Source organism: Pezoporus flaviventris, unplaced genomic scaffold (assembly GCF_033815535.1).
Source record: "Pezoporus flaviventris isolate CSIRO_AGI_PZ_B2104156 unplaced genomic scaffold, CSIRO_AGI_Pfla_v1 ptg000013l, whole genome shotgun sequence".
Taxonomy (NCBI): Eukaryota; Metazoa; Chordata; class Aves; order Psittaciformes; family Psittacidae; genus Pezoporus; species Pezoporus flaviventris.
In genome coordinates, this window is record NW_026892561.1 from 6,925,082 (window position 1) to 6,952,783 (window position 27,702).

General features: G+C 42.8%; 2 protein-coding genes across 11 annotated transcripts in view; one reads left to right on the forward strand and one right to left on the reverse strand.

Moving 5' to 3' along the window:
• The window catches only part of MAST2 (microtubule associated serine/threonine kinase 2), a 213,411-nt gene extending 193,684 nt beyond the window's left edge, over window positions 1–19,727 (reverse strand). For 5 of the 10 annotated variants that reach the window (XM_061451358.1, XM_061451357.1, XM_061451356.1 and 2 more), the window contains exon 1: window positions 744–1,135. In XM_061451358.1, coding sequence (XP_061307342.1) covers window positions 744–911 — 168 coding nt within the window. In that variant the 5' untranslated portion in view covers window positions 912–1,135. Of the gene's footprint in view, window positions 1–486; window positions 605–743; window positions 1,136–8,915; window positions 9,078–19,321 lie in introns of those variants that run through there. The other 5 variants (XM_061451367.1, XM_061451364.1, XM_061451359.1 and 2 more) reach the window with 4 other exon arrangements.
• Window positions 12,518–25,074, forward strand: LOC133268382 (riboflavin-binding protein-like). Its single transcript, XM_061451374.1, has 5 exons — window positions 12,518–13,103; window positions 13,435–13,534; window positions 14,628–14,756; window positions 19,726–19,837; window positions 23,831–25,074. Exons 1-5 carry the CDS (start codon window positions 12,965–12,967, stop codon window positions 24,116–24,118), a joined length of 768 nt encoding a protein of 255 aa, XP_061307358.1. The 5' UTR covers window positions 12,518–12,964; the 3' UTR covers window positions 24,119–25,074.
• The last annotated feature ends 2,628 nt before the right edge of the window (window positions 25,075–27,702 follow it).

Here is a 27,702-nt window from a genome sequence, read left to right on the forward strand (position 1 = left end):
TTTCTCTCTTGTAAAACCAGAAATATCAAAACACACTGAAACAGAAGTTTAGTATCTCTTGGGTCTCTCATCCCTGTAACCCTGAGCAGCAACCACATCTTTCCTTTGTGGGGGTGAGAGGCATTAGAGTGAACATACTGAACCTACACACTCTCACTTTGAACAATCCCAAGCATTTTCAAGTATCTGCAGAGGTCTGTTTCCTAAATAAAACATTTCTTGCATTAAGACCTAAAAAACGCTGGGAAATGTATGATAACTAACATCGCTACCAGGAGTGACCTACAGAAGGTTACTAGCAAGAGGGATTCTGTAATTATTAACAGTGCCAAGCATGTATCACAAACTAGACTTCACTGCATTCGCTTCTCCATGTGCATTCAACGCCGGAGCCCTCACTCAACGCCACGCCGGCGGCACACTGACCCACCACCACCGCTCCACCTCCGACCACCAGACCCATCTTCTCCTCCGGGGAACATCTACCTGAGGAAGCGCATGTACCGCGAGCGGATGCTCGCAGGACGCCCCCTCAGCAGGCGCCGCCGCACGCAGCGCAGCCCCCCGCCGCTGGAGCCCCGGCGCTGCGGCAGCCGCAGCCCGGCTGGGCGCGGAGGGCGGCACCTCGGGGCGCCTCCGCCCGCCGCGGCCCGGCCACGCGGGGCGCGGGGCGCGCGTCTCCATGCCAACAGCCGCCACCGCCGCCACCGCCCCCCCCCCCCGGGCCCCTGCCCCGGCTTTACCCTCTCCAGCGCCCCCGCGGCCCGGCTGTCCTCCGGCTCCTTCCTGCCACCGCCCCCCAGCAGGGTGGCTCTCCGCTCCGCCGCGCTGGCGGACACCGCCCGAGCGGGCTCTCTCCGCGGTGGCGGCGGCGGCGCCGCTTTGTCCCCCCGGGAGCGGCCCTTCCTCATCGCGGTGGCTTCTCCTCAGCAGCAGCAGCGGTGCTGGTGGTGGTGGCGGCTGCGGCACGACTCGGAACCCCGCGTCGCGGAGCCGGCCATGGCCAGCGGGACTCACGGAGAGCCGGAGCGGCACCGCCGCCGCCACCGCCGCCGCCACCACCTGCGCGCGGGGCGGGGGGACATGCCCGCGCGCCGCCGGTCCCGCCGCCCGCCTGTCAGGGGAGCGCGGGCGCAGCGGCTGCCGCGGCACCGCCCCCCCCCTCCGCCCCCCACACACAGACAGCACAGCCCGCCCGCCGCAGAGTATCGCGAGAACGCCGGCCTCGCGGCGGGGAACGGGCGCGAGAGTTGGGAGGCGGGGAGGGTGAGACTCGTCACGAGGAGGCGGGCGGGAGGTGCGAGGAGGGAAAGGGCGCGGGGCACTCTGGGAGGGCAGTGGCCGCTGCTGAGGGAGGTGGGCGGCCGCCCTGACAGACAGACGGACAGGGGGAATAAATGGGGTGCAGGAACGGCACCGGTCCGGCAGCCTGGCTCACGTAGGGCTGCCCGGGTGTGTGACGCCTCCCGTCTGCAGAGGTTTCCATGGTGGGAGAGGAGGAAAACGGGGCTGCCTCGTTGCAGTCGCAGAAGGAGGCTCAGGGGTGTAGGCTGAGGGCAGCCCTGTGTGCATCAGCATGCTCAGGTGTCCAGCAGCAGTTGTCCAGTTTAGTGACACAGCTTCCATGCCAATGAACTCTTGAATTGCCCCTGGAAGTGTTGAGCACAGACCCTTTCCTGAGGTGTCACCAAAAGTAGGCTGATTTTGGGAAGAAGCCACGCATCTCTGCCAAGAGGCTCTCCAGCTCCTCCAACATGAGCCAGTGGGAATCAAGCCCCTGCTCCCACAGTGACTGGAGCACCTCATGGCATCCCGCAGCCTGGACACCGAATGGCAGGAAAACATCTACCAGAGGAACCATTGCATGCTACAGCCCACTTTGATGGAGCAGATGAGGATATAATTTAGCCTTCCTGGTGAAAAAGACAAACCGACAGAGATTCATTACCTCAAGGAGTAATCAGAGCATATATCATCATCTTGTGTTTCATCTAAGGAACTCACACCCTCTCGGCATTTCTGTCTTTGCAGGTTATTTCCCGAGGGTGCAAGTTACCAGCTTCTGCATTCATTTTTCACAAAAGCGACTTCAAAGTTGTCCTGTTTCTCACTGTTACATAGTCGGGAGCCTTGCTACTGCCATGGAAAAGAAACGGTTCCTTCTCCCTTTTGAACAAGCTAAAAAGGCTCATACATCTTCAACAATTTGATTTTATACATTTGTTACTCATTTTTTACAAAGACAACAAAAATATACTTTCAAACAATTTACTGATGTAGATGAGTGGGAGCATTTTTAAAGAATCATTAAGAATATTTTAAGTTCTTACTGAAAACCATTTCAGGATGCTGGATTAGTCACAGAGATCTTTTTCCATCATAATTGTGTATGATAGAGATGGACAACCATGTGGAATTTCCCAGCTGGGAATCCTGCCCTAACTAAATGTAAATAATGCAGATTTATGGAGTCTTGGCATCTGTGATAATGTGAGCCTATTAGGATGGCATGGCGCCTTGTCATAATTTGGCTGGATCTTTGCCCTGTTGCAACACAGATGCCAATTAGTTATTTGTTGGTTATGGCCTGTGGGCCACCTTGCACTGGCTCACACCTGGTTGCTTCATGTGCCAAAAAGAATTCGTGAATACAGGAAGAAAAGTCACAATGAGAATCTGAATAACACTACCTGCCCGACCTATTAAACACAGACAAACATAGTAAAACCAAATCTTTGGTTGCTAGTTTTCATTAGAATGGCAAATAAACTGCCTTCTGGTTCAGCATTGCGCTCAAAACACTTGAAAAATCTTTTTGGTTACTCTGAATCAGAAAGCTGTTTGGGGGTTACAGGATATTGCACTTGTGAAGACTGCATTTGGTTTGTTTTGGACTGTACCCTTCTCTGTTTGATCCCTATTTAGTCTTTGGGACCTGAGATGGCTTTCCAATATTTTAGAAAGAACAGTGAGTATTCATTTGAAGAAATAGGAAAAATACTCCTAATTTTACTGATGTTCCCATATTTTTTTCCATTTAAACTCACCACTGAACATGACCTGAATCTGCAGAGCCATCTGAGTGACCTGATTTTGCTTTTCCATATGAGCTAGTTTTCTGAACTTTTTCCAGCTTTAAAAATACTGACCAAACCATGAGAGACTTGGCAGGGAAAAGCGGTACAGATGAATGAGGCAGAGGATGGTATGATGCCACGCATGTGCTCATGGTGCTTCTCTCCAGAAATATCCTGTCACATCCAAAAAAGACAGAAGAGTAATTAATAAAGGTTTATAAAGGGACTGATTCTTATGTTATCCAGACTAACTAACAGCAAAAGCAGCTCTACACATAGAGCCTCCATAGCTCACTGACTAATATTTAGTTAATTTTGTTTCTCTCTGCACTTCCAGATACTTCTTTTCCCTGGCTTCCATCTTTGTTTTCTCCCCCATGGAGGTCTCGGCGTGCCCTTCTGCTTCAGTAGAAGCTGGAACAGTGCTATCCAGGAAGGGTTCCCTTCCATTCTTCTCTGTCTGGTTTAAAGAACACAGAGTCCAGTCCAGCTTATTCCATAATGTTTTCTGAAATGACAAATCCATCTGCAGCATTTTTATGAATGCTGAGCACACAGTTTAGGACTAATTCCTGGAGCTGGAATAGAAATCTACAGCTTGAAGCTGTGAGGTTAAAACCTCTTTATTCCAAACAGAATAGAAAATGCTAATAGTAGATGTTATTAGGATGCTGCTGAGCAAGAGAATGCCCTTTACAAAAGGAAATACTTAATCATTTGAATTCCTATTAAATTTGAACATTTGGCAAAACTGGTACAGCACAAAACCCAGCTGATCACCCATTTTCACTGTTTCCAAGGCAGAACTGCATCACTAATGCCACCAAACATGCCTTGTCACTTATCATTCTGCTCACACTATACACATAATCTTCACTCTCAGAATTTCTGCTCTGTGTGTGATGAAGGAAATGTTTTTTGTTGTTCTGCATGTTAAGCTGTCACACACCTTCTGTTGGTGACCCAGTTTTAATGGTATTCACAGAGAAGTTTTGGTCTTTACGCTGGAATACTAATGTTTGGCAATTGGCAACATGCATCCAGCCCAGCAGACGGCTCAGTGCTTTGGGATGTTGTACCATACCTGCACAGAATGTCAGTAATGACAAGTAATTACACAGGCTGCACGTCATCGCCATGACTCCTGGCTGTTTCCCTAACTTCACCCCTCTGTCAGCATTCTTTTTTCAAGATTCACCAAAAAAACCCCAATGTGATACAACTAAAGAATGCCAGTTGTGAGCAAAATAAAACTAGGAGTAAGTAAGTTAGTTACATGAACTGCAGACAGAGTGACATTCGCTAGGAAAAGCTTTGACTGAGACTAATCAATTGCTCTTTATAGAATGATGCATCATTTTGTTCCACAGAAAGCAAGACACCAGTTCCAGCTCTGCCAGGCTAGCCAAGCAAAGCAGGCTGCCCACACAGCTGAGAGCTGCAGCCACAGAGTGTTGCAGCTCATCACCACCACCCCTAACTCCAGGGAAATGGTAAGAAATACAGGCTTTTCCAAAAGAATACAGGCTAATTAGTAAGTCTGGGGCCTTGGCAAAATCTAGGCAAAATTTACTCATGATTTGGATCTAGTGAGGTCTGCTGTTCGAGAAGTTCTCCATTAGACATTTGCGTAGTTAGTAAAAATACTCATAGTTACATGAGGATTTTTTACGGGAAGGATATAAATGCTCATATTTCATGGCACAAACTTATCATTGAATTAAGGAATATTAGGAAGGAATTTCTTACAGGCAGGTTATTCCGTGAAAGTATATTAGCATAATATTCCAGTGCATCTCCACTGGAAACTACTACTATTAATCAGTCTTAGGGACAGAATAAAGAAGTAAATGAACTGACAACCTAGTCCAGGATGGCAATTACTGGATCTAGATATAAGAAAAGCCCAGTCCTAACTGGATATGATTTGCTTTCCAATTGTTATTTCCCTTCTTTATATACCATGAAAGACATAAATCCTTGTATGTCAAAGTGACAACTTTGCAGTGCTGTAACCTTGTTCTAGATACCATATTTACATGTGATAAAGGAGGTAGAAGATGTAAATATACAAATGTGTAACAGGAGTTAAAAGTATGGCTGTGAGGTTTAGGGAGAGCTTAGTGCAATAGCTGAGTTAAGAGCACTTCTTAGCAACAAAAGCTCATCAAACACATTACAGCTTTAAAGAGACAGAAGGAGACCAGTGAATACACTGCTTTCACTGTCAGCTTGGACTCAGTTGTACAGCAGTTGCCACAGTTGAGCTGATACCCTAGGTGTTAACAGAGTACAAACTGTATCTGCATATAAAGTGTGTACCTCTGTGTGTATTTGTGAAAAGTACAGAAAGGGAAGCACATAGGACATGGAGAGATGCTGACAAGCAGGAATAGCATCAGATCCTAACTGCTGTCACCCTGTCTTCGGGCACCTGAACAAAGATGAGTTTTGCCTTTGTTCTAGTGCTACTCATGGAAATGCTTCCCAAAAATGAGAGGACAAATAGAATCATAGACTATATAGGGTTGGAAAGGACTTTAAGATCACCCAGTTCCAACCCCCCTGCCATGGGGAGGGACACCTCACACTAAACTATGTCACTCAAGGCTCTGTCTAGTCTGGCCTTGAACATTGCCAGGGATGGAGCATTCACAACCTCCCTGGGCAACCCATTCCAATGCTTCATCACCCTTGCAGTAAAGAACTTCCTCCCTCTATCCAATCTAAACTTCCCCTGTTTAAGTTTTAACCCGTTACCCCTTGTGCTATCACTACAGTCCCTAATGAAGAGTCCATGCCCAGCATCCCTATACGCCCCCTTCAGATACTGGAAGGCTGCTATGAGGTCTCCACGCAGCCTTCTCTTCTCCAGGCTGAACAGCCCCAACTTTCTCAGCCTCTCTTCACACAGAAGGTGCTCCAGTCCCCTGATCATCCTTATGGCCCTCCTCTGGACTTGTTCCAACAGTTCCATGTCCTTTTTATGTTGAGTACACAAGAACTGTACACAATACTCCAAGTGAGGTCTCACAAGAGCAGAGTAGAGGGGCAGGATCACCTCCTTCGACCTGCTGGTCATGCTATACAAGAAATACAAGAAAGCAAGCCATGGAAATCCAACTGGTGTGCAGTGGAACCTTGCATTAGAACACTTAGAATCATAGAATCATAGAATTGTTAGGGTTGGAAAGGACCTTAAGATCATCTAGTTCCACCCCCCCTGCTGTGGGCAGGGACACCTTACGCTAAATCATATCACCCAAGGCCTCGTCCAACCTGGCCTTGAACACTGCCAGGGATGGAGTGTTCACAACCTCCCTGGGCAACCCATTCCAGTGCCTCACCACCCTAACAGGAAAGAATTTCCTTTTTATATCCAACCTAAACTTCCCCTGTTTAAGTTTTAACCCGTTACTCCTTGTCCTGTCACTACAGTCCCTAATGAAGAGTCCCTCTCCAGCATCCCTATAGGCCCCCTTCAGATACTGGAAGGCTGCTATGAGGTCTCCACACAGCCTTCTCCAGCCTGAACAGCCCCAACTTCCTCAGCCTGTCTTCATACGGGAGGTGCTCCAGTCCCCTGATCATCCTCGTGGCCCTTCTCTGGACTTGTTCCAACAGTTCCATGTCCTTTTTATATTGAGGACACCAGAGCTGCACACAGTACTCCAGGTGAGGTCTCACAAGAGCAGAGCAGAGGGGCAGGATCACCTCCTTCGACCTGCTGGTCACGCTCCTTTTGATGCAGCCCAGGATATGGTTGGCTTTCTGGGCTGTGAGCGCACACTGAAGCCGGCTCATGTTCATTTTCTCATCAACCAACACCCCCAAGTCCTTCTCCGCAGGGCTGCTCTGAATCTCTTCTCTGCCCAACCTGTAGCTGTGCCTAGGATTGCTCCAACCCAGGTGTAGGACCTTGCACTTGTCATGGTTAAACTTCATGAGGTTGGCATCAGCCCACCTCACAAGCGTGTCAAGGTCCCTCTGGATGGCATTCCTTCCCTCCAGCATTATCAACCGAACCACACAGCTTGGTGTCATCGGCAAACTTGCTGAGGGCGCACTCAATCCCACTGTCCATGTCAGCGACGAAGATGTTAAACAAGACCGGTCCCAACACCAATCCCTGAGGGACGCCACTCGTTACTGGTCTCCAGCCGGACATTGAGCCATTGACGACAACTCTTTGCGTGCTTCAAAAGACTTAATATGTATGTATTGAAAGAGAACAGACAGAAAGGGCATAGATAACCTGAGAAGGGAGTTGGAAGTTAAAGTATTTTGTATTGATATGGAAGACAGGGGAGCCATTTGGGGGATGAGAGGTGCCATTTGCAGAGAGAAAGGTGCCAATGTAAAGAAAGGCACTGAGAAAAAAATACCTTTTCCATGACTGTTGTGGTCAATTTTCTAAACACAGCTTCATCACAGGACCATGAGTCAAGCTACCTAGAACAAATATGACATATGTGGGAGTCATTCATCAGAGGTGTCTGCAGGGACACTGTATGGATCTCAGCTGTGTCCTCCTTAAAATTCATCCCTGCTGTGATACTAACAGGAAAAGCTCAGCAATGATTCATCTGGTGGTTTCCAGTCACTGCCTTTTAATATGTTGACCAGCATGATCTCACTGTTACCTTGTGCTTGCAGTATTTGTGTTTTTTTAATAGACAAGGTGTTCAACATAACAATTAAAAAAAAAAAACCAAAACACCAACCCTGTGGGGCCTAGGGATTGTCAGATGTGACTTAAAGTACTGCCAGTCTACCCTCCCCTATTTGTCTCTCCCGCTTGTGATATACCACCCTTTGGCTCACGTCAACACAACTCTTCTGCAGCTGTGCTATAAACTGAACAGGGAAACTGATTTGGCTACAGACACTGGAGGCAGGGGGAAGTGCTGGGTTTCTTTTTGCTGGATCAGTTCCCCCATCTGGCTGGATGCACAACCCCAGTGGGTTGTACAGGATCAGAGCAGAAAAGGGGGCTGTGGGCATAATGCAGCATTGCTACCAAGTACTTTAAAACACTACATCAAAACCTGATGCTGGGACATCTGCACATTACCTCTATCCAAATAATAAATACCCGTAACAAAAATGTAACTAATAAAAAATAGCATTTGTAATCCCCTAAGAAGATATTCATCATTCATAAGGGATTGTAGAAAATTAAATCAAATATTAATAGTTTAGAAACAAGATGTTGCAGTTGGTTCATTCTGGAGTATAGGTCAAGTTGGGCCCAGATTTTCCATGTCGTTTTTGAGAGCCCACAGCACAGCACAGCACACAGTCAGTAGCACAGAACACAGTCAGTAGCTATCCAAACCAAAGCCCGTGCTTTGTAGAAAAAAAATAACAATAATTGTTAGTGGTTCAGGCAACCTCACAGTAACAGACAAGCAGAATGTGAAAGGCAAATGAAAGACTAGGGCAAAGGAAGAGCATTCAGTTATGATTTCAAGAGGTGCTTTCAACTTAGTAATAAGCTAAAATAAGTAGGTTTTTGTCCCCTTTAATTTTGAAAAACCTAACATAGGGCTTAAAAAACATTTTTACGATGATAATTTCATTGTTTGGGTTGTGATTGCTTTTTAACCCTACTAGTCATGAAAATATCTGCCTTTTTTCCCCCACTGACTCACTCTCGGTTATAGAAAATTACTGGTGCTCTTGTAATTCCTGCGCCCTGTTGGAGAGCTAGTTCAGCAACATTTTGTACTCAAATAAAGCAAGTAAGCCTTACTTCGTGCTGTGATGTATTCCTTACACTGACAAAATAAAAGGAGAAATCCTAGCCCCACCAAAGCGAACAGAAACAAATCACACCTTAAATTCAGTAGCGTTGAGGTTTGACCTCAGCTTTTCTTTTCCAGAGTCAGGAGCGCCAGACTGAGTCCATCTGGAGTGTCTCCTTTGGCATTCAGCTTGACTTGTGACGTGAAACGTTCAGCAGAGAGACTTGTGAACATGCACTTGTGGTTCTGAAGTCTGAAATAAAGCGATGAATATATACTTAACTGATCATCAAATAACATGCCCTTGTTGCAACTTTAAATGCAGTTCTGCAAAGGAGCTTCTGGAATGACACTAAATTAGATGACAACCTGTGCTCCTAATTAATCTCTAGTTACAGTTAACAAGAAAAACAGTTCCATCTTCTGAACGTGCAGGCTCACACTGACATATGAGGAGCAAACAGCTTAATTTCATTAGCACACATTGCCATATATAATAGAGCTATAACAGGCCAAATGCTCTATTTTACGCTCCTGAAACTCAGTCTCCCTCCGGTGATGCTGTTGTGACACTTTCAGGATGCCAAGAAGGGAAATGGATCTGGCAGTTGTCACTGGTTGGAAGTACAAACAATTTTTCCCTTAACCACCTCGGCTTTGCAGAGTTACCAGAAGGATAAAAGCATAAAAGCTACTGCAGTCATTAAAGAGATGTGACTCACAGAACAGGAATCGCTGTGTTGCGTTAGGAGATGTCAGTTGACAGAGTCACTAAACTGGCAGCCAGAAGCTGGGAAGTTAGAAACTAGCTCTATTTTTTAAACATTTTTTCCCCTAATTTTCTGCTAATGGCTTTTGGCAGAAGGAAGTTGCTCAGGAGATGGCTTTTGAGACCGAGTGTAGTGGTGTTGTGGGCTTGGAACAGATGCATGCTTTTACTAGCAAATAGGCCACTATCAATTAGATCATCAGATGATAATAAGAATAATAATAATAATTAAATGCTGTGGTGTTGGAATTGCTGTCTGTGGCGATCGCTTAATATCACACATGCTTTAACTGTAGCTCTTGAAAAGATGAATAGAAGTTACAGGGCACGGATACTGAAGTTAAAATTAAAAGGCAGCAGGAGTCTTAAAATTACACACATCACTGAAGTAAGTTCAATTTTAACAAATAAAACGAAATGATTCATTCAAGTATGGGAAGGGGTAAGAAACTTCCTTCAGCAAATTGCTAAGTATAAGGCATCAAAAAAATAAGTAGCTAGAGAATACTTTAAGAAAAAAGAACCAAGATTTGATTCTCAGGTGATAAAGATGTATAGCTGAGATCTCAAAAAGCTCCTTAGCCTGAGCCTGCTTACATGTATTGCTAAACCAAAGCCAAGTCTGAGAAATCACAAACATATGACAATTTTCCTTCCTGCTGCTAGAAACTCTGCCTAATCTCCCAGCAAGTGGTCCCATTTGGCTCATGCTCAAAGCCTGAAAGAGATCCCAGTTTCCTATAGCTTAATATAATTTGTATGTCAGTTCAGTGAACAGAGGCATTACAAGACAGCTCCTGGCATGCTTTACACCTTTACAAGAGTGCACGCATTTTATGCAAACCAAGCAACAAGGCAAAGAGCATGTGCTATTCCTGTGCTTTTTACCAGGCTGCTTTATCACCCGTCACAATGCTGAAAGTGAATGTTCATGTTATACAGTGGTCTTCGTTTGTGTAAGAGCACACAGATCCAAGTGCCAAGCAGTATGCACAGATCCTTTACATTACACATGAGAAAGGGGCTCCATTAATTTCGACCAACACCAGATCATGCCACAAGAGGTGAAGGTGTAGGCAATAAGCCATTACATTTACTTCAGTTTCTCCTATAGTTACTTTATGCTTTTTTAAACTTGCCTTAATTAAATTCATTCTAGAACATAAAAATTGCTCAGTTTCCACTGATCTGGAAATGGCTCTTTTTAGGCCAGGAAGACTCCTGCCTTGAGGCACTTACTAGAGCTAGGACAGGAATCAGTGCTTATAGCTTATATAGATTATTTTATTATCGTGCTCAGTGAGTTTACGCAATGAGATTCATACCAAGCTTCCACTGTGCCAGTATTTGTTTTTTCAAACAAAAAAGGTTTGTAAATAACAGTGCCAGAGTATTATCCAGCAAAGCAGTGTTCTACTTTAAAGATAAGACCAACAGATGCTACTGCTGGTAGCATTTAGGAGTCTAACTGCAAGGTACTGAGCAGTGCTGCTCTTCACAGTACTCAATGAGATTTCATTTATGAAAGTAAGTGCAACTATTTGCAATCAGCATGTCTACCTTATGTTCAGACACTGAATCCTCTTTGCAGAAGGCAGAGCTCACACTGAAATCCAACCAGGAGTCATATACAGGTAACAGTTTCATGTGGTGCTTGTGACAGTGGTTGGAGAGCGTATAAGAGGCACATCAAGTATCCAGAGCAAACAGCAGCAGGTTTTAAAGGGATCTTGTGAAGAAAGAGCAAAGACCTCGGAATCAGGAGACATGGTTTCTCTTCCATGGGCTGCAGTAAAATCACTGTGTAAGCCACAGGAAGCCATCATCTCTGTAGCCAAAATTAAGCTGGTCAGGCTGAAATAAGTGTTGGGTTTCATGTCTCTAATTCAGTGAAGTCCTAATCTGTGATAAGAGCCCCATGAAACTGTTTTAGGAATGAACCTAATAATACATTATTAAATATATAGTCTAATATGTATTTTGTATTATAGAATAAAAAAATAATAATGAATCTAATAATACTTTAATAATAATCCAGTGAAGCTGTGGCTGCCCCATCCCTGGCAGTGCTCAAGGACGGGTTGGATGAGGCTTGGAGCAAGATGAGTGGCAGGTGCCCCTGCCCATGATCTTTAAAGTCCCTTTCAACCCCAACCATTCTGTGCTTCTGTGAATTAATGAGACAAAGAATCATTGAAAAATCAGGCAGGGGTTTAATTGTATTTGGTATATAGGAGACCTGTTGTTTTTCTAATTCTAACCTATGTTTGTACTTTCTTCTTTATCATGTTGACGTTTGCAAGCAATAAAAGGGCATTATGTGCTGGTCATTGCATCTGCTTTTGAGATAAATCTATGTTAGCATTCCAAAGGGTCAAGGAGTTCTTCCAGGGCAAACAAATTCTGGAGCACTGATGCCAGATGGTGTGTATATAAAGTGAAAATGAGAAAAACAATTTATTGTGTTCCTGTTCCACAGAGAAGTATCGCTCAGAAGGACAGCAAAAGAGGTGAGAAACTACTGAGAAACTGGAGAGACAGTTTTATTCTTCTGTAGTATGTTGGGGTTTTTGTATCTGAAAAGTCTGGTTACATAGAGGAACCGCAGTCCTTACTCAGGCAAAATGAGTTCAAAAAGGTAACAGGAGTGTTTAACTAAGGGATGAAGGGTTGAATTACTAACATGTATAAATAATTATGCATTGATTTATGTAAGAGGTCCTAGCTTTATCTATATGTCTCACTAATACATAGTCTGTGTTTAGAGAAATGTTTGTTGCACAGTCAAAACTATTTTATCTTGAATTTTTGACCAAACTCCACAAAAGAAGCAGAAAATAATGGATCAGATTTTTAAGTATAAATGAGCACAGCCTCAACAAAGGCAAGTTATCAATGTCATTTATCCAGCTCAGGTGCTGACCACTCACTTGCAGCTGTATTCAATGTGTCATTTCCAAGTGTGCAAAGCAACTCTGCAAGTTTTAGAACTAATCAACCTTTTGTTCAGATCTAGTGAAACAGGAATGTCTTTTGGAAGGGTTCAAAGATAAATTCAGGTCAGTGTAGAAAATATAAAATCATTTTATTGAAATACTGAAAAGTATAACATCATTTCATAAATAGCCTGGACTGCCTTTTGTCATTTGCTACCAAACCTCAAAACTGTGCCGCAGAAGTATAAGTGTTGAGAAGTACACAAAGAGAAAGGGAGAATGTATGGCTTAATATTTATGTGTGAATCTTTGATGAGCATATTTTATTTGGTTATGTATGTATTTGGTTATATATGTCTTTCTTTTTAATGTTATGGCTTCTAGAAATACAGGATATAAAAGTTCTCTTCATACAGGAAAAAGAGCTGAACAACAATGCTGAGGTTTGCTGTCACCCTCTTTGCTGTCATAATGTCATCCACCTGCCGAAAGTTTGGATGTCTGGAAGGGAACACCCACAAACTGAAGCCAAGTCCTGAGCCAAATATGCGTGAATGCACTCTGTACTCTAAATGTAAGAGTGGTTTAATTTTTGCCAAATATAGTCTAGAAGTACAGCTTTGTACACACTGACTGCTTTAGCAGTTCCCTTAATTTCTCAAAAATATGCAAGATGCAGTATAAGCAAGACAAGCTTCCTTCACTGGCATATTGCTTCGTGCAAACCAAGAGTAAGATACTGGTTCTTCACAAAGTCAACTGCAAAACTCTCATTGCCCTCATTTATCTTCTTTTAAAAGAAAATCAAGTTATGGGCCAAAACAGATTCATCTCACATATTGTGACTTAAAAATACAGTATTAGAGAAAATCCTTATCGCAACATCTCTGTTTCATTCCTAACAGCTTCCTGTTGCTATGCAGACTTCACAGTGCAATTGGCTCGTTCCCCGGTAATTAAAGTAAGCAACAGCTACTGGAACAGATGTGGGCAGCTCAGTAAACCGTAAGTCAGCTTTGATGTTGTCTGTATCCTGGTTCAGTAGATCTATGCTGTGGCAGCCACACAGCTAATGGTAACTCCCCCTGGGATGGACAATCCCCAGGTTGTCCTAGCAATTACACCACCCAGCTCCTGTCATCTTTTCTCTACACCTGACCAATGTCTGACTCTTCCTCTTCTCTCACAAAACCCCATGAATCCCTATGTGTATACTATTTGTGCAGAAAGGTTATGCTTTTTCATGTTTGCTTTCAGTATAGAATCAGATCTAGCAATGCAAAGCAGTCATAAACTGAGTAAGTAACAACCACACCACACCTCTGTAGCTCTCCAAAGCAACCATCACATCCAAATGAGTGTGACCCCTAGTCAACATAGACCAGGCTTCTTCCTTTGCTTAGAAAGGAGATCAACCATGTTATTAAATGTCACAAACTAGGGGCACAAGAGTCCGGAAATGAAACTTCTGAATATTTAGAAATAAAAATTCTTGTAGTCCTGTGGGTTTCATAACCATGAAGAATGTCTTCATAATTAAGATTTTAAGTACTCTGTTAGATGTTAGAGCTGTGAAACATGGCAAGTTAGAGAAATAAAAGAATGAAAGTACAAAACAATTAAGCAAAAACAGATGTGCAAAAGTAACAGCTCTTGTCTGCCGCTCCCAGAAGAGCACAACAGTATGTGCTTTTAAGTAACTTCAGCTGGGCTGTGGGAAAAATCTAAAGATCAATGAAACCATGAGGCTACAAAATCGAAGAAGTTTTGTACTATAGTTTTAAACTACATTTTATCGTTGCCTGGAATTGTTCTTGCCAGGAAAACTCAAGGCCTCAAAAGTTTACAGAAAGCTTACACAAATAGGGCTGAAATATGCATGGAAACATTTGTTCACTCTTTAGCTGGCCATGGTAATTGCACAGTCAGAGTCTGTACACAATGCCAAAGGAATGAGTTTGGAACATAGACACTTAACAGGCTGCAAGGATGCTTTTCTATGTGTATTACACCCACATCAAAGCAGGCCTAGAAAACTGAGGCTCTAGCCTTGATGCTAAGAAATGGGCTTATTTGTGGCTTTTCTCACCCACCACAGCTGTGAAGATTTCATGAAGAAAATTGAGTGTTTTTACCGGTGTTCTCCATATGCTGCTCGCTGGATCCATCCCAGCTACACTGCTGCTATTCGGTCTGTTCCACTGTGTCAAAACTTTTGTGATGACTGGTAGGTTCAGCTTTTTATCAAAGTATTTTTGTTTATCTTTAATACTTCTGTGTTACTTGGATGTCACAGAGCATGGGTGGATGAAGCACAGATCTCCCAGTCAGTTGGCACTAAGATTTGATGGTGTGGCACCACCTTTATACCTTTTCTCCTTCCTCTTCATTTCTTGTTTGTCATCTCTATTTTTTTCCTCAGTTAAGCTACTACCCCCAAAATAGTAATAGCACAGGCTGAAGGCAGGATGGAGTCACTAGTGACCCAAGGTCAGCACTGCCAGGCTGTCCATGAGGATGCAGTGCAGTGGCATCTGAAATTCCTGACATGATGGAGATGCTCCCCACCATGTCAACAGGAACTAACAGCAGTCAGGGTCCTGCCCACCCTTTGAAAAGGCAATGCCTACAAGTTAACATTTGTGCAGTTAGCATTTGAAATCTAAATACTTGATCATGATATGATAGTTATTTGTATAAAATGCACTATGCAATCATGAAAGCAGACACTTCCTGTATGTTTTCAATTAATTCATATAACAAATTAGCTTAATTCCTTAATTTTGCACCTTTGGCCTTTTCTATTCCCTTCCATCATCCTTCTCTAAAATCACTTCTAAAAGCCTGAATCTCAGAGAAACTTGCAGCCAAGTAATGCTAAAAATTTTAATAGCAATGAACAAACATTTAATTACCATTTGTTTTCCTAAAATATAGCATAAGGGAATCACATTAGTTTTTGAGTGCAACACATGTAGTAGAACAACCCAGCACCTGTCTGTTCTTAGTCTTGGGGTAGGAGCATTATATCCAGGTGGGGTACTGGGAGTTTTTCAGTGGCCCATATCCAGCATATATCTCTCCCTCCCTATTTTGATATGATGGATTAAATAATGTCATCATGTGACATACAAATCTCAGTCAGTACCATATTAAGTAACTGCAGTAACTGGACCTACAGATAGTATGGTTAAAGTGGTGCAAAGCATCCTACAAACAGCACAGGCTGTGTTCACAGTATAGGATCGTAACTGCTACATCCCTTGAAAGTAGTGAACTGTGAATCTCTTAGGCTGCTCTGAAAATCATGGAACACTGTTTTAATACTTCAAAAATGTTATGAAAGAGCTTTTCTTGGAAGCATAGAAAATACACACAGTAGCACACTGCTCTGTAAAGTGCTTTCCCTGGTGGTTACACAACTTGGTTATTGACACATGGATCCATTTTCACTCTCACCTTCTCTGCAAGGGCAAAGTCATGTGTGCAGTGCAGTATTGTGGTAGGATTTGTCTACAGTATGTCTCCATTGCTTTGTGCCAGAGAGAGAAACAAAAAACATGGTTGGGATTTGTAATGGAAAATAGTGAGAAAGGCTGATGTATTTCTTAGCTTCCCTAGAATTTCCTCTAGTGATTACTTTTATTTCTGTGCTAGGAAGCTCCATGTACCTCAGGAACAGATTTGTCACATGCAGTCTTCCTTCCTAAATTTTTGGTAATCTTCTAAACTGAATCCAGATTATCACCTTCTTGAAGATAAAGGCTGAGACCTTGAATTTGCCTCAGTGATCAGAATGTCAAAGCTCAGAACCAAGTATTTCCAAAATTCAAAAGCATTTGGATATTAAAGCATTGGAGTTGGCAGTGAGCTTTAGAATAGATCTGACAGGCAAAGGAGTGAAGTACCAATATCTAAACCAAATGTATCCCATAGTAAGTAGCATACAAGTCATCACTCAAACTGCTATATGCAGTGAAAGTATAAAGATGAAAGAAAATGTACCCTATAAGTTTAGTTTGCATCTATGAACTGGTTTAAGCCAGCCTTAGTGTATATGAGATTCATACTGAAGCACATAGTGTGGGCCATATGACATGGCAAAGCCCTCAGTGTCCCCCAGCTATTGCCAGAACCTCCAGGTAAATGGCATTTTAAACTTCATTGTTGGAAAGTGTGGGGCTATGATTGACAGCTGCTGCACAGGAAAAAAAATTATCATTTTCCTGTATAGAGCCTCCTAACAGAGAGCAGGCTCTACTCTAAACATACGCTGAACAATGATCTGTTGCCCCTGTTGGCATCATAGATGCCTGGCCTGAATCAAAAATGTAATGATGAGCCAGTACCATGCACGCTAGTCTGTGTGCCTGCCTAATGCCAATGTCAAACCCATTCCCTCACCCTGCTTAAGGCCTGGGGCCAGAAAAGAGGCTGGACAGAATTCCCACTCTTTCTGGTGATTGAAAGTAACATTTTTTCATGTTCTATTCACTGGAGTCCCTTTAGCGTGTGTAGCACTGCTGGTGATGTGACCTACTTTCTCTACATGCCGTGAGTGCGCCTGCTGCATACTGTATGTCTTTGTGGCCAGAAATGTGCTGAGGATTCTGAATGAGCAGTGACTTCATTTAAAAGAAATTCATCTGACTTGCTTGGGGCCTTCCTTTTCTTCCCATTGTCTTAGGATTTCTTGCTCCCACTAGTTGTAAAACTATTGCCTTTCAAAGAGCCCCACGTACAAGCCATTTTCTGATCCATCTGTGAGAGGGTCTTGTGCCCTTAAAAGAGAAACAGCTAAAAAAGCAGGGGGAGAAGCTTTAAAATAAAAATATCCTGCTCATTGTGCATAGGAAACTGGTGTGTTCAGGGAGGATCTTGCTGGTATTTGTGTTTCTGTTTCTCACAGGTTTTAATTAATATTTGAAGAAACCACTTATGGGCAACAGAAAACAGACTTTTCATAAGTCATGACTTTTTATAAATTTAGCTTCAGAATTACTTCCATTGGGATAAAGAAAAACTCAGAGCAATAGTTATGCCTTGGTCCTGATATATAACAAACCCCAGAGTCAGGCAATAATTGTAATTAGGAAACATTTCATCTGACAACTCAATAGATAACGGTGAAAAAATATAAATCCTTTAATGTATTTAATTCAAATTCCTGAGGAAACCAGATGCATAACATGAATGACCCAGGTCAACAAAACTCTGAAATACTTATTCATTATTTGAAAAGTATAACTGAAGGTAACACAAATTTCACAAGAAGCAGTTCCACCTTCTCCTCAGCCCCAAGGGCTGCTCATTCCCTCCCTTGCCCTGTCCCCACCCATGTGCCAGCAGCACTGTCTGAGAGGCCATGAAGCAACCTGGGTCTGGGAACTCATCAGGCTAAAAAACACTTAGGCAAATAAAAAAGGAAACCAGAAAAAGAAGACTCTGGGAAGGGCACAGCTGCTTTCAGTGGAAGTGCTGGTATTGGGCAGCTCACAGTAGATACTGATCGACTGTGCTAGAAAGCAATGAATATAAATGCATGCATAAAGTGAAGGATGTGCCTACGTGGCTTGAAGAATCAATTGTTGAATCTGACACTGGTATGTGGAGTCTGTAGATGGTGAATATCAAAGAGTTTGCATTGATGCTCCTACCTGGTATGCCTTCAAGCAGGCAAAGTGTCTAGTGTTAGAGAAACACTGGCGATTTACCTCTGTTGTCTTTCTCAGTCAGGGTACATGCAGCAGCTAACAAACAACAAACCAGTTATTCTTACATTCCCTCGTCCCAAATCCAGTCATGGCACGAACTGGGAAGATTTACCTGGTAGCGCCACATTACATTAATTTATCACATTGCAGCCTGTATTTCCAGCAGAGCCCCCACCTCTGACAGCAGATTCATGGATGAACACATTTGTAAATACAGGTCTCCTGCCCTACACCTGTTTAGTTCAGGCCCTGGTTACCCTCCATCTGTTGCTGTTCTTTCTCCCTCCAAAAAGCAAAAAAAAACCCTATGTGAAGGTTCTGTGGATGTGCATCTGCATATGCACGTGTACTGCAATGTGTTCTTGTAGTTCTGTGCCCACAAGACACCCTCATATTTCATTTAAAAATGTAAGTCTGCAGCCTTCATGATATCAAACTAGTTTTGGAAACATGACCCCGAAGATGAAAAATGACAAACAGAAAATCTATCCAAAGGCATTAATTATAAATACCATGCTGAGCAACACTAACTTTTTGAGAGCTGTGCCTCATGATTTTGGCACTCTCAGTTACTAGTGGGAATAGTCTGCCTGAAGCTATTGAGACTAAATGTAAGTAGATGTTAACTGATTTGCAGAAAGTGATACTAAAGAAAGGTAAGAGACAAAAAGTGGAACATAAGAAGTGGAAGGAAGGAAATGATGTAGGATAACGGTAAGCTATGAGATCTCTCATCACACAAACCAAGCAGTTGCAAACTTGTATTCGTCCCTGTTTATAGGCTTTTTTTTACATTACTGCTTATAAGTTAAAAACAAATTTAATATTTTGGTCCTGTAACCTGCAAGACTCTTCTCTTTCCTCATTCACTTCAAGTTTACCTGCTTTGAAACTGCCATTCTGAGGCTGACAGCCTATTAGTTTTTATGATTTTGTTGTTCTTATATTTTCCTTATTTCAGTGCATGTTTCTTATAGAACCCCCTGCCCAGGAAATATAATTATTCTTTTCCCAAATTAATTCATAAATACAAACTTCCCCCACACCTCCCCCAAGTGACAGTTCACTCTTAGCATACCTGTGCTCTGCCATAATATTGAACATCAGCATTCCTAAAACTCCCTCCCCACATAGTTATTTCCCCACTCAGTAACATCAGCAAACAAAGCCATCAGAAAACACTGCATGAAGGAGCGTTGCTCCTCAGAACATGAGCCCTTTACTTAAGTCTGTGAGTACAAAATGTAGTGGCTGAACTGTTTAGTTTGCATTGGGATTTAGGTCTTCCCGGTCAGCTCAGAGTTTATGTACATGTCAAGCTAAGATAATGTGCACATCTTTTGAAGATCTGTTGCTAAGCTGCACTGTGCAACCATACAATGTTACTGGCATAGCTCACATAGGCTTTTAGAGTTGAATCTGAGTCCACTGAAAAAAAGAAGTAAGAGAAATTAACTGTAACTTCCACTAATCTCCATGAAGGTATGAAGCCTGCAAAGATGATTCCACATGTGTTCGTAACTGGCTGACAGACTGGGAAAGGGATCGAAGTGGAGAAAACCACTGTAACAATAAATGTATTCCATACAGTGAGGTAAGAAAACCTGATCAACTGAAGCAGAAAAGAATGGTATTGAGGGGTCTTTCTTTTTTCCTGAGTATATGGGTATAAAATGCAACAAGTGAATTATTTTTACTTCAGCAGTTTCAAGCCATACCTACATCAGACTTCTTAAGTATAGAAATAGTTAAGCATTTATACTTATGTAGATCTCTTACTCTAAGGATATATGTATTTAATTAACCATTGTCCATACCACTTGTGAAACAAAACTGAAAGTTCAAGCAGCACAGATATGTTTAACCACAGTCAGGCTTAGAAAGTAAAAGACAAATTAACTTTGTTCATACAACAGAGACTCTGGGAGGTATTTTATAACGTTCCTTATATAATGTGGGGGTTTACCTCTGTATTTTTAAATTGGGATGTAAGTTCCCAAATTACTAAGCCATTTTTATGGTCTTCTTGCATATTAGGCATCTTTGCCTTTTTCTCTATTTTACTTTGGTATGTTCAAATCCTTCTCCATCCTCAAAATTCCTCATTTCTTCTAATTGTCTCCCGTCTGTTCTCCATAGACCTCTTGTATCTCCAATGTGTGATATCCATTGTCTCTGCCAATGGCCTGACAGAGCTAGCTTTGCTCTATGTAACTCTGATGGTTAAAGACCACCACTAATAAGCTTTCTGAGAGCTCATCCAATCTTTCTGAGAATGTTTAATGGTTGGGATAACTGATTTTATGGGCAAAAGTGTATAAAATGAGAACTGATAAGACTTACAGGAGCAAAGCTGATCTACAGACGTTTAAAGAGTCAGATAGGATTTTTTCTAGTGACTCAAGCAAGTTTAGCATCAGGATGAAAAAATACAACTTAAAACTGCTACACTTACTTGAGCATTTTTAATATCTGAACTTCACTGAGCCCATGAAAACTGTCCAAATTGAAGAATTAAATGAAATCTAAGTGTAGTGATTAGGGACTGGCAGTAAGACTTGCAGAGATCCCAGATTCATTGTTTTGAGTTCAAGTGCATATACTTCCAGAAGTCAGTTCAGCAACTGATACAAGTGGAAGTCACAGTCCAGTTAGCGCTGTCTGCCTTGCAAAATTGACACTGATCAGCAGGCTCAGGAAGGTGGCCAAAAACCAAATGGGCTGCGTAAACTTACAGCTGAGTCTCCCAGATGTGCTAAATCATCAGTGGTTCCAGATGAAGTGAAGACCAAAATGATAATCTCCGTAAATAATCTCCAGTCCCTGCTCAAGGTCCAGAGATAGGAATTTTTAACCTTAAATTCCCTTCTACATATTTCTTAAGAAAAATATACCATCTGCAGGGAAAATAGTCAGCAAATCCAGACATCTTATCACTTGACGCCAGGCGCAGCTACTTCTCAACTAAGTGGAACCACACCCCAAACTGCCCATGTTTTTCACCCAAAATAGGCTTGCGTGGGAAGTCAGAATAAAGATGAAGTTTCTTCAAAGCAATTAAAAAAACACATTTCCCATCTGAATGTTACGTGACAGACAAACACTAGACTTAGAATCATAGAATACTTAGGGTTGGAAAGGACCTCAAGGTAATCTAGTTCCAAACCCCCTGCCATGGGCTTGGATTCCTCAGAGTAGTCAATGTTGCCCAAGGCTCTGTCCAGCCTGGCCTGGAACACTGCTGGGGATGGAGCATTTACCACTTCTCTGGGCAACCCATTCCAGTGCCTCACCACCCTTACAGTAAAGGACTTCTTCCTTGTATCTAACCTGAACTTCCCCTGTTTAAGTTTAAACCCATTCCCCCTTGTCCTGTTGCTACAGACCCTGATGAAGGGTCATCCCCAGCGTCCTTGTAGGCCTCCTTCAGACACTGGAAGGCTGCTATGAGGTCTCCACGCAGCCTTCTCTTCTCCAGGCTGAACAGCCCCAACTTTCTCAGCCTGTCTTCATATGGGAGGTGCTCCAGCCCCCTGATCATCCTCGTGGCCCTCCTCTGGACTTGCTCCAAAACTCCATGTCCTTCTTATGTTGAGGACACCAGAACTTCACACAGTGCTCCAAGTGGGATCTCATAAGAGCAGAATAGAGAGGCAGGATCACCTCTTTGCTTGGTTTGGACTCAACTTAGGGAGCAGAAAGTTGCAGTTACCCAGAAGCACAATGGGTTCTCCAGTGTCAGAGCACTGTGGCCAGATGCTCATTGTCTTTTGATGTCTTCAGATCATACAGCGAAGCAGTCAGCAGCCCTACATTTGACATCTGCAAGTGGTTGTAAGGACTATTTGGAACAAATGCTGAATATGGAACAAATGCTGAATATTAAAAATGCACAATGGATCATAGCCAGCACTTTCAGCCTGGCTAAAATGAGGCCCCTTTTGTCATTGTTCTCCCAGCTGAGTGCTCCCTAGGCAGTGTTAATGCACAGACTAGAACATTTTCCAAGAAGGTGAAGACTCAGAATCCTTTGCAGTAATTTAGGGACACTTTGGATAAATGGGCTGCATGCACTGCTTGTTTGCTGCAGGTTTCTGGCCAGGCTCTGATCTTTAAGCAGAGTTAGGAAGAAGGTCAAAATAAAATCACCCATTTAGCAAGTACAAAAGCATAAATACATGTTACAGAACCTGTGGGACACAAGAATAGAATGCAGCCATGTCTCTTGCATACAGACCAAAGAAAACCCACATAACAGCTCTTAATACTTTCTGTAATGATTAGCAGGTAGAAATCCAGGAATTGCACAGAAAGAAAATGTCTAATGCTGCTTAAAAGAAATAGTGGGAAAGAAACAGCTACACTCTGCCTGCCCTGAGAACACGAGGAGAGAACTAGATAAAGCAACCTTTCCATTCCTGGCCCTGTGTTGTTCACAGTGCACAGGCCAAACTCCACGCTCCTCCTCCAGCAACTGAAGCGATGGAGCGAGCCCTGGCTCAAGATGATGTCAGATGAAAAGCTGTTTTACAGACTACAGGGGCTATCTAGAATGGACTCTGTATTATTCACAAAGGAGAGATTTCTAAGGCAAAAGTGATTATTATGATTTCTCCTCATCGGCCTTCCTGCACAGTAATAGGTCAACACAGTTTTGCATTTGGGGAGACAGGAAGACATCTCATAAGAACTTGCTGTAGAAAATAGGTAGAGCAGAAGAAGCTGTAGGACTACAGATGCCCAGGCCCACTTCCACGTAATAGACCTACATCTGTAATCATTAACTTTTTGCATACAGAGCAGCTTCCATGCAGAAATGTCCCAACCACAAAGAGAGGGCACCTTCTCCAAGATTCATGGTGTCAGATATGTATGTGAACTGGCAATGACAGTAAACCAGCACACCATCCAGAAATCACAGCACTAAGAGAAACAGTGTAGGATTAAAGAAGCTGTGGTTTACAGTTTCTTGAGCCAGAAAGGCCATTGTACCACTAGACACAGCACTTTGGAAGCTTGAAGAGAACATATTTTCTTCAAGCAGTTTCTAAGTTACATTCTTTGTGAGGTCCTGCTTGGTCACGATGTACATTGCAGCAGGCACAGTGAGATCCCATGGAGCTGTGACTCCACTGGGTTGTCTGTAGGCTGTAGAAATAAAGATTCCCATAAGGCACAGTCTGGCACTTTCAGCACTACTCAGTTCCAGAGGCATGTCAGACTGACCTGACATGCTGCAAGTTGTAGAACCTCTCAACACAGCTTCGGCCTGTCAGCCCCAGAAAGCCAGCTGGGCTGTCAGCCCCAGGGGGAAACAAAGGGCTGGCTCTTGATCACGTTGCACTTTGTGTGATCACTTGCTTTCACAACAGGCAAATCTCTTTTGCCAGTTGTGGGACTGGATAACATTTTAAGATATCTCAGAAGTGATAAAGCACAGCACACAGCAGGACAGGGAATGACTGCCAGCTGCTTTTTTATAATCCAGTACCAGTTCTTTAAAAGTTATATGTTTCTCATTTTGATACACTGGTTTTAACTTAATTTTTTTCAAATGTAATTGATACATTTCTTATTTGACACACAGATGTACACAAATGGGACTGACATGTGCCAGAGTATGTGGGGGAAGTCATTTAAGGTGAGCAAGTCCTCTTGCCTCTGCTTGCAAATGAACAAGAAGGACATGGTGGCAATCAAGTATCTCCTCTCCAAGAGCTCAGAGGAAAGCTCCAGCAGCAGCAGCTCCAGCAGCAGCAGCAGCAGCAGCAGCAGCAGCAGCAGCAGCAGCAGCAGCAGTGAGGAGCATGCCTGCCAAAAGAAGCTCCTGAAGTTTGAGAAACTAAAGGGAGAGGAAAAGGAACATACAAGATAAATGCTGGTGGATGTATGTCAGGACAAGAGAAATCACCATGGAGGCTGGGCTCAGGGCACTACGCCAGCCTGCTTTATCCCTTATTTCCTAGAACATAATAAATCAATGGCTGGTTATATTAATCTTCCTCTGATGTTTTTGCATCTGCATCACAAAGCTCCCAGACAGGTTAGCACAGGTGTAATCTTGTGACTTGAACTGAAGAGCGAGAAGCCTGAAGGTAACATCTAGGAGTTCACTTTCAAAGAGGAGAGGCACAGGCAGCTCCTGCTTACTTAAGGTGGAACGGTGAGAACTAGAGAGCTTTGAAAGGCCATGCCAGTAATGCACCAAATCTTCAGCCCAAACCCTTGATTAGCATAGGCACACAGCACTCCTGTCACGAGTTCCTCCGTGCCTGGCACTGCTCAGATGAAAAAGAAATGCTGCAGGCAGAAATAGGTCAGTGAGCCTGGCTACTGACCACTAAAAGTGTAGTTATTTTGTATCTCAAAAACATTTTCACAAAACAGGGGGTTGTGGTCTACTAGATAAATCCCTGGATCCATACATTGCCAGAATACAGTATGCAGTCTGTTGCAGTGGGCTTTTTTCTTAAGCAACAGCAGTACAAAAGACTCCTGCATATGAATTTGAAGCATAATTCTAGTGCAATTAATCTCACTGAATGATTCCAAACAGAATGTTCCCTGATTATCAAATGGAAGTGTCAGAGAAGGCCCCAATCAGGTTTCTCCCATCAGCAATTCAGCTTCCCACCATCACTGTTACAATCAAACTAAAACCAAAATCTGCAGCAGTCCCAGAGGGACTCACCAAGTAAGGAGAAATGAAGTCCTGCTTTCAGTTATGCATCCACACCCCCTCTGACATGGCTGCAGAGTGGCAGGTCAGTGCCATTCTCTACAGCCTTTCACAGTGGTATCCCCAGGAAAACCATGAGAAGGATTTAGCTGGGGGGGGGGGGTGTGTCAGCTCAGTGCTAAGCACCTTACAGCATGTAAGAATCTGGCCCACAGTGAGAACAATGACTTGGCACATCCTATTAAACTAGGAGAATCTTAAAAATCCAGGACACTTTCTTCACTGGACTGTTTATTTATTGGAGTGGTTTCACACAGCTGCAATAGTAATGCTCAACCCATTAGATCATGCTCAGCTTCCAACCAGCTTCTCAGTGTATTTAACAATGCACTAATTCCTACCAGCTCTGAACTGTTTTTAGGATGGTACTTTGCCACATCTACATTTCATGCTAACTCAATCTGTTAGTTTTACTGTTTGAAAAGAAAGAACAAGAATTTGGCCTTCTGTAAAGCTCCGACAGTCCCTTTTCCCCTTATTTCACTAACTCTGTTCTTTCCTCTGCCTCTTTATTGCACCTGAATCAGAGCAGAAATTTTCCTGCTTTTTATTTTGCTGGGCTCAAAATTCAGGAATTAATTATCCCTTCTCACTGCCACAACACCAACTTTTTCTTCACATTCCACTTTATCCTCTTTGCTCTGGCTAAATTAGTCTTGAAACCACTCTTACCAAACAGTTCTTCCATGCTTAATTTCAGGATGACCCATGAGACCGGTTACTGCATGTTTCCGAACAGCACTGGATCTTACAGCAGCTAAGGGACCAACACCATTTGGCTCCTATTCATAACTTTAGCACTGAATCATGATGTACCCAACTCAAACCATTTGATTCTTTTGTGACCCCAGTGCTTTTGCAGAGCTACCACATTCCCTCTAGTTGATCTCTTTTCTGAGCCAAAAAGTCAAGAAATGCTCCGTTGTCCCTAATACAGAAATTGTCCCGACCTCTTGGTCACTCTTTTATTGATCCAGATATGTTTTATTTAAATAGAAGTTATCACCCAGAAAGACTTTCGGTCTTGATTTAAAATTCAGAATAACAGAGAATTGTCCAATTTGTTTCCTCAGTGTTAAACATTATCCCTAATTTATCTTTCAGCCAGTGTGTTTTGCTGAAGCCTGTCGCGTTAAAGAGTTCTTCAGTAGCCAGCATTGATTTTCTGCTCAGCAGCATATACACTGCATCAAACCACTTCTTAGCAATTAGCTCTATCTCAGCTCTATTTAACTTATGTATGTCATAAGACATTCCCTCTCTCCTTAAATGATACTTGTGGTTCTCCTCTGTAGCTTCTCCAGTCACGAATATCCTTCCTAGATTGTACAAATCAAAGCCAAACTCCAAGGCAGTGTTAAGGGTGACCTACAGACAGAGAACCATGTTCCTGCCTCTCTACAGACTTCTGCAGCATCATTCTGATTCTCTGCATGACTCCAGTGTCCATGTGCTATGATTCCTCATTTTTTCTTGGCATTACTCTTTTCCACTATACAGCTCCCTGGTCCCAGGGGTGTGAACTGTGATCTCAGCTCTCAGGCTTATTGCTTTGAGCTTGGTTGTATTACAAATCCTTTGTGTGACTATGCCAACCTTCCTAACCCACTGTGTGTATCTGCTTTATACTCAGAGTAACTTACATTTTAGACAATTCTCTGTGTTACTCAGAAATGCTTTCAGTGGCAATTTTACGCTTACAGAAAGGCTGGGATAACTCAGATAAAGCAAAATGAAAAATAACACTAAAAATCATTATGAAGGTGAGTCAGGGGATAGAAAGCTCCATGTTGCTGATGACTGCAGTCATCCCCAGCTAATGCTAATCTGATCTGGGAGGTGCCTGCTGTGCATCACAGCTCAAAAGCACACCTCCTGCTTCTGGACCCATGCTGGCCCAGACAACTGAAATGTCTCTGTGTTTAGTGACACCAGACTCAACTAAGATCTTTATCAAAATGTCACAATGGTACATCAAATGCTTTGTGAAATATGTTGTGAAATATGTTCCTGCACTAATCAGTAGGAAACAGACTTGCAACCTTATCAATAAATTAAAATGGATTTATCAACAAGGCAATGTTGATAAAAATAAAAATTATCACTAGTTATTGACTCATTTATGACCTGCCCATCAGCTTTTGGACTGTGCTGCTTGGGACTGGTGTCACGTTAACCATAACTCAGCTGCTGGGTCATCCTGCTTGCTCTGTTTATTTAATTTGCTTTCCTTAAACATTGGCACAATACTGTGAGACTTCTGAGGTTTCACTGAAATGCCATGAGTTCTTAGAGATGAGGTCTCTGTTCTGTTCGTTCTGTCAGAGCTCTCTAGTATCAGTTATCTGAGCCTGCTGCTTTAAAATTATTAATGTTACTTATGATGATGAACCTCATCTTTAATTACCTGCAGGCTGGAAGGGATTTCATCATCCTTCTGTAATACAAATACTTCACTCTGCATATTTCAATACTAAGCATTATTAACAAAACTTGCCCACTGCATCTTGTGCCATTGCAAGGCTTTCTTCATCAGGTTACTTAGTGATTTTCACCTTCAGTTTAGCTGTTCCAGCCACAATTTCCTGGAGTATCTTTAGTCCTCAGTTTATTTTTATAGCTCATAATTCTCCATGGATATTGATTGCAACATAGCTTCCTTTTTAAAAAATAATAAGCATCAGTAATTATGGCATTTTCAACTTCTGTTGCATTTTTCA

Coding starts and splice junctions, on each gene's coding strand:
- LOC133268382 (XM_061451374.1), top strand. CDS start 12,965: ATGCTGAGGTTTGCTGTCACCCTCTTTGCTGTCATAATGTCATCCACC. Junction 13,104..13,434: donor ATGCACTCTGTACTCTAAAT/GTAAGAGTGGTT, acceptor CATTCCTAACAG/CTTCCTGTTGCTATGCAGAC. Junction 14,757..19,725: donor CAAAACTTTTGTGATGACTG/GTAGGTTCAGCT, acceptor ATCTCCATGAAG/GTATGAAGCCTGCAAAGATG.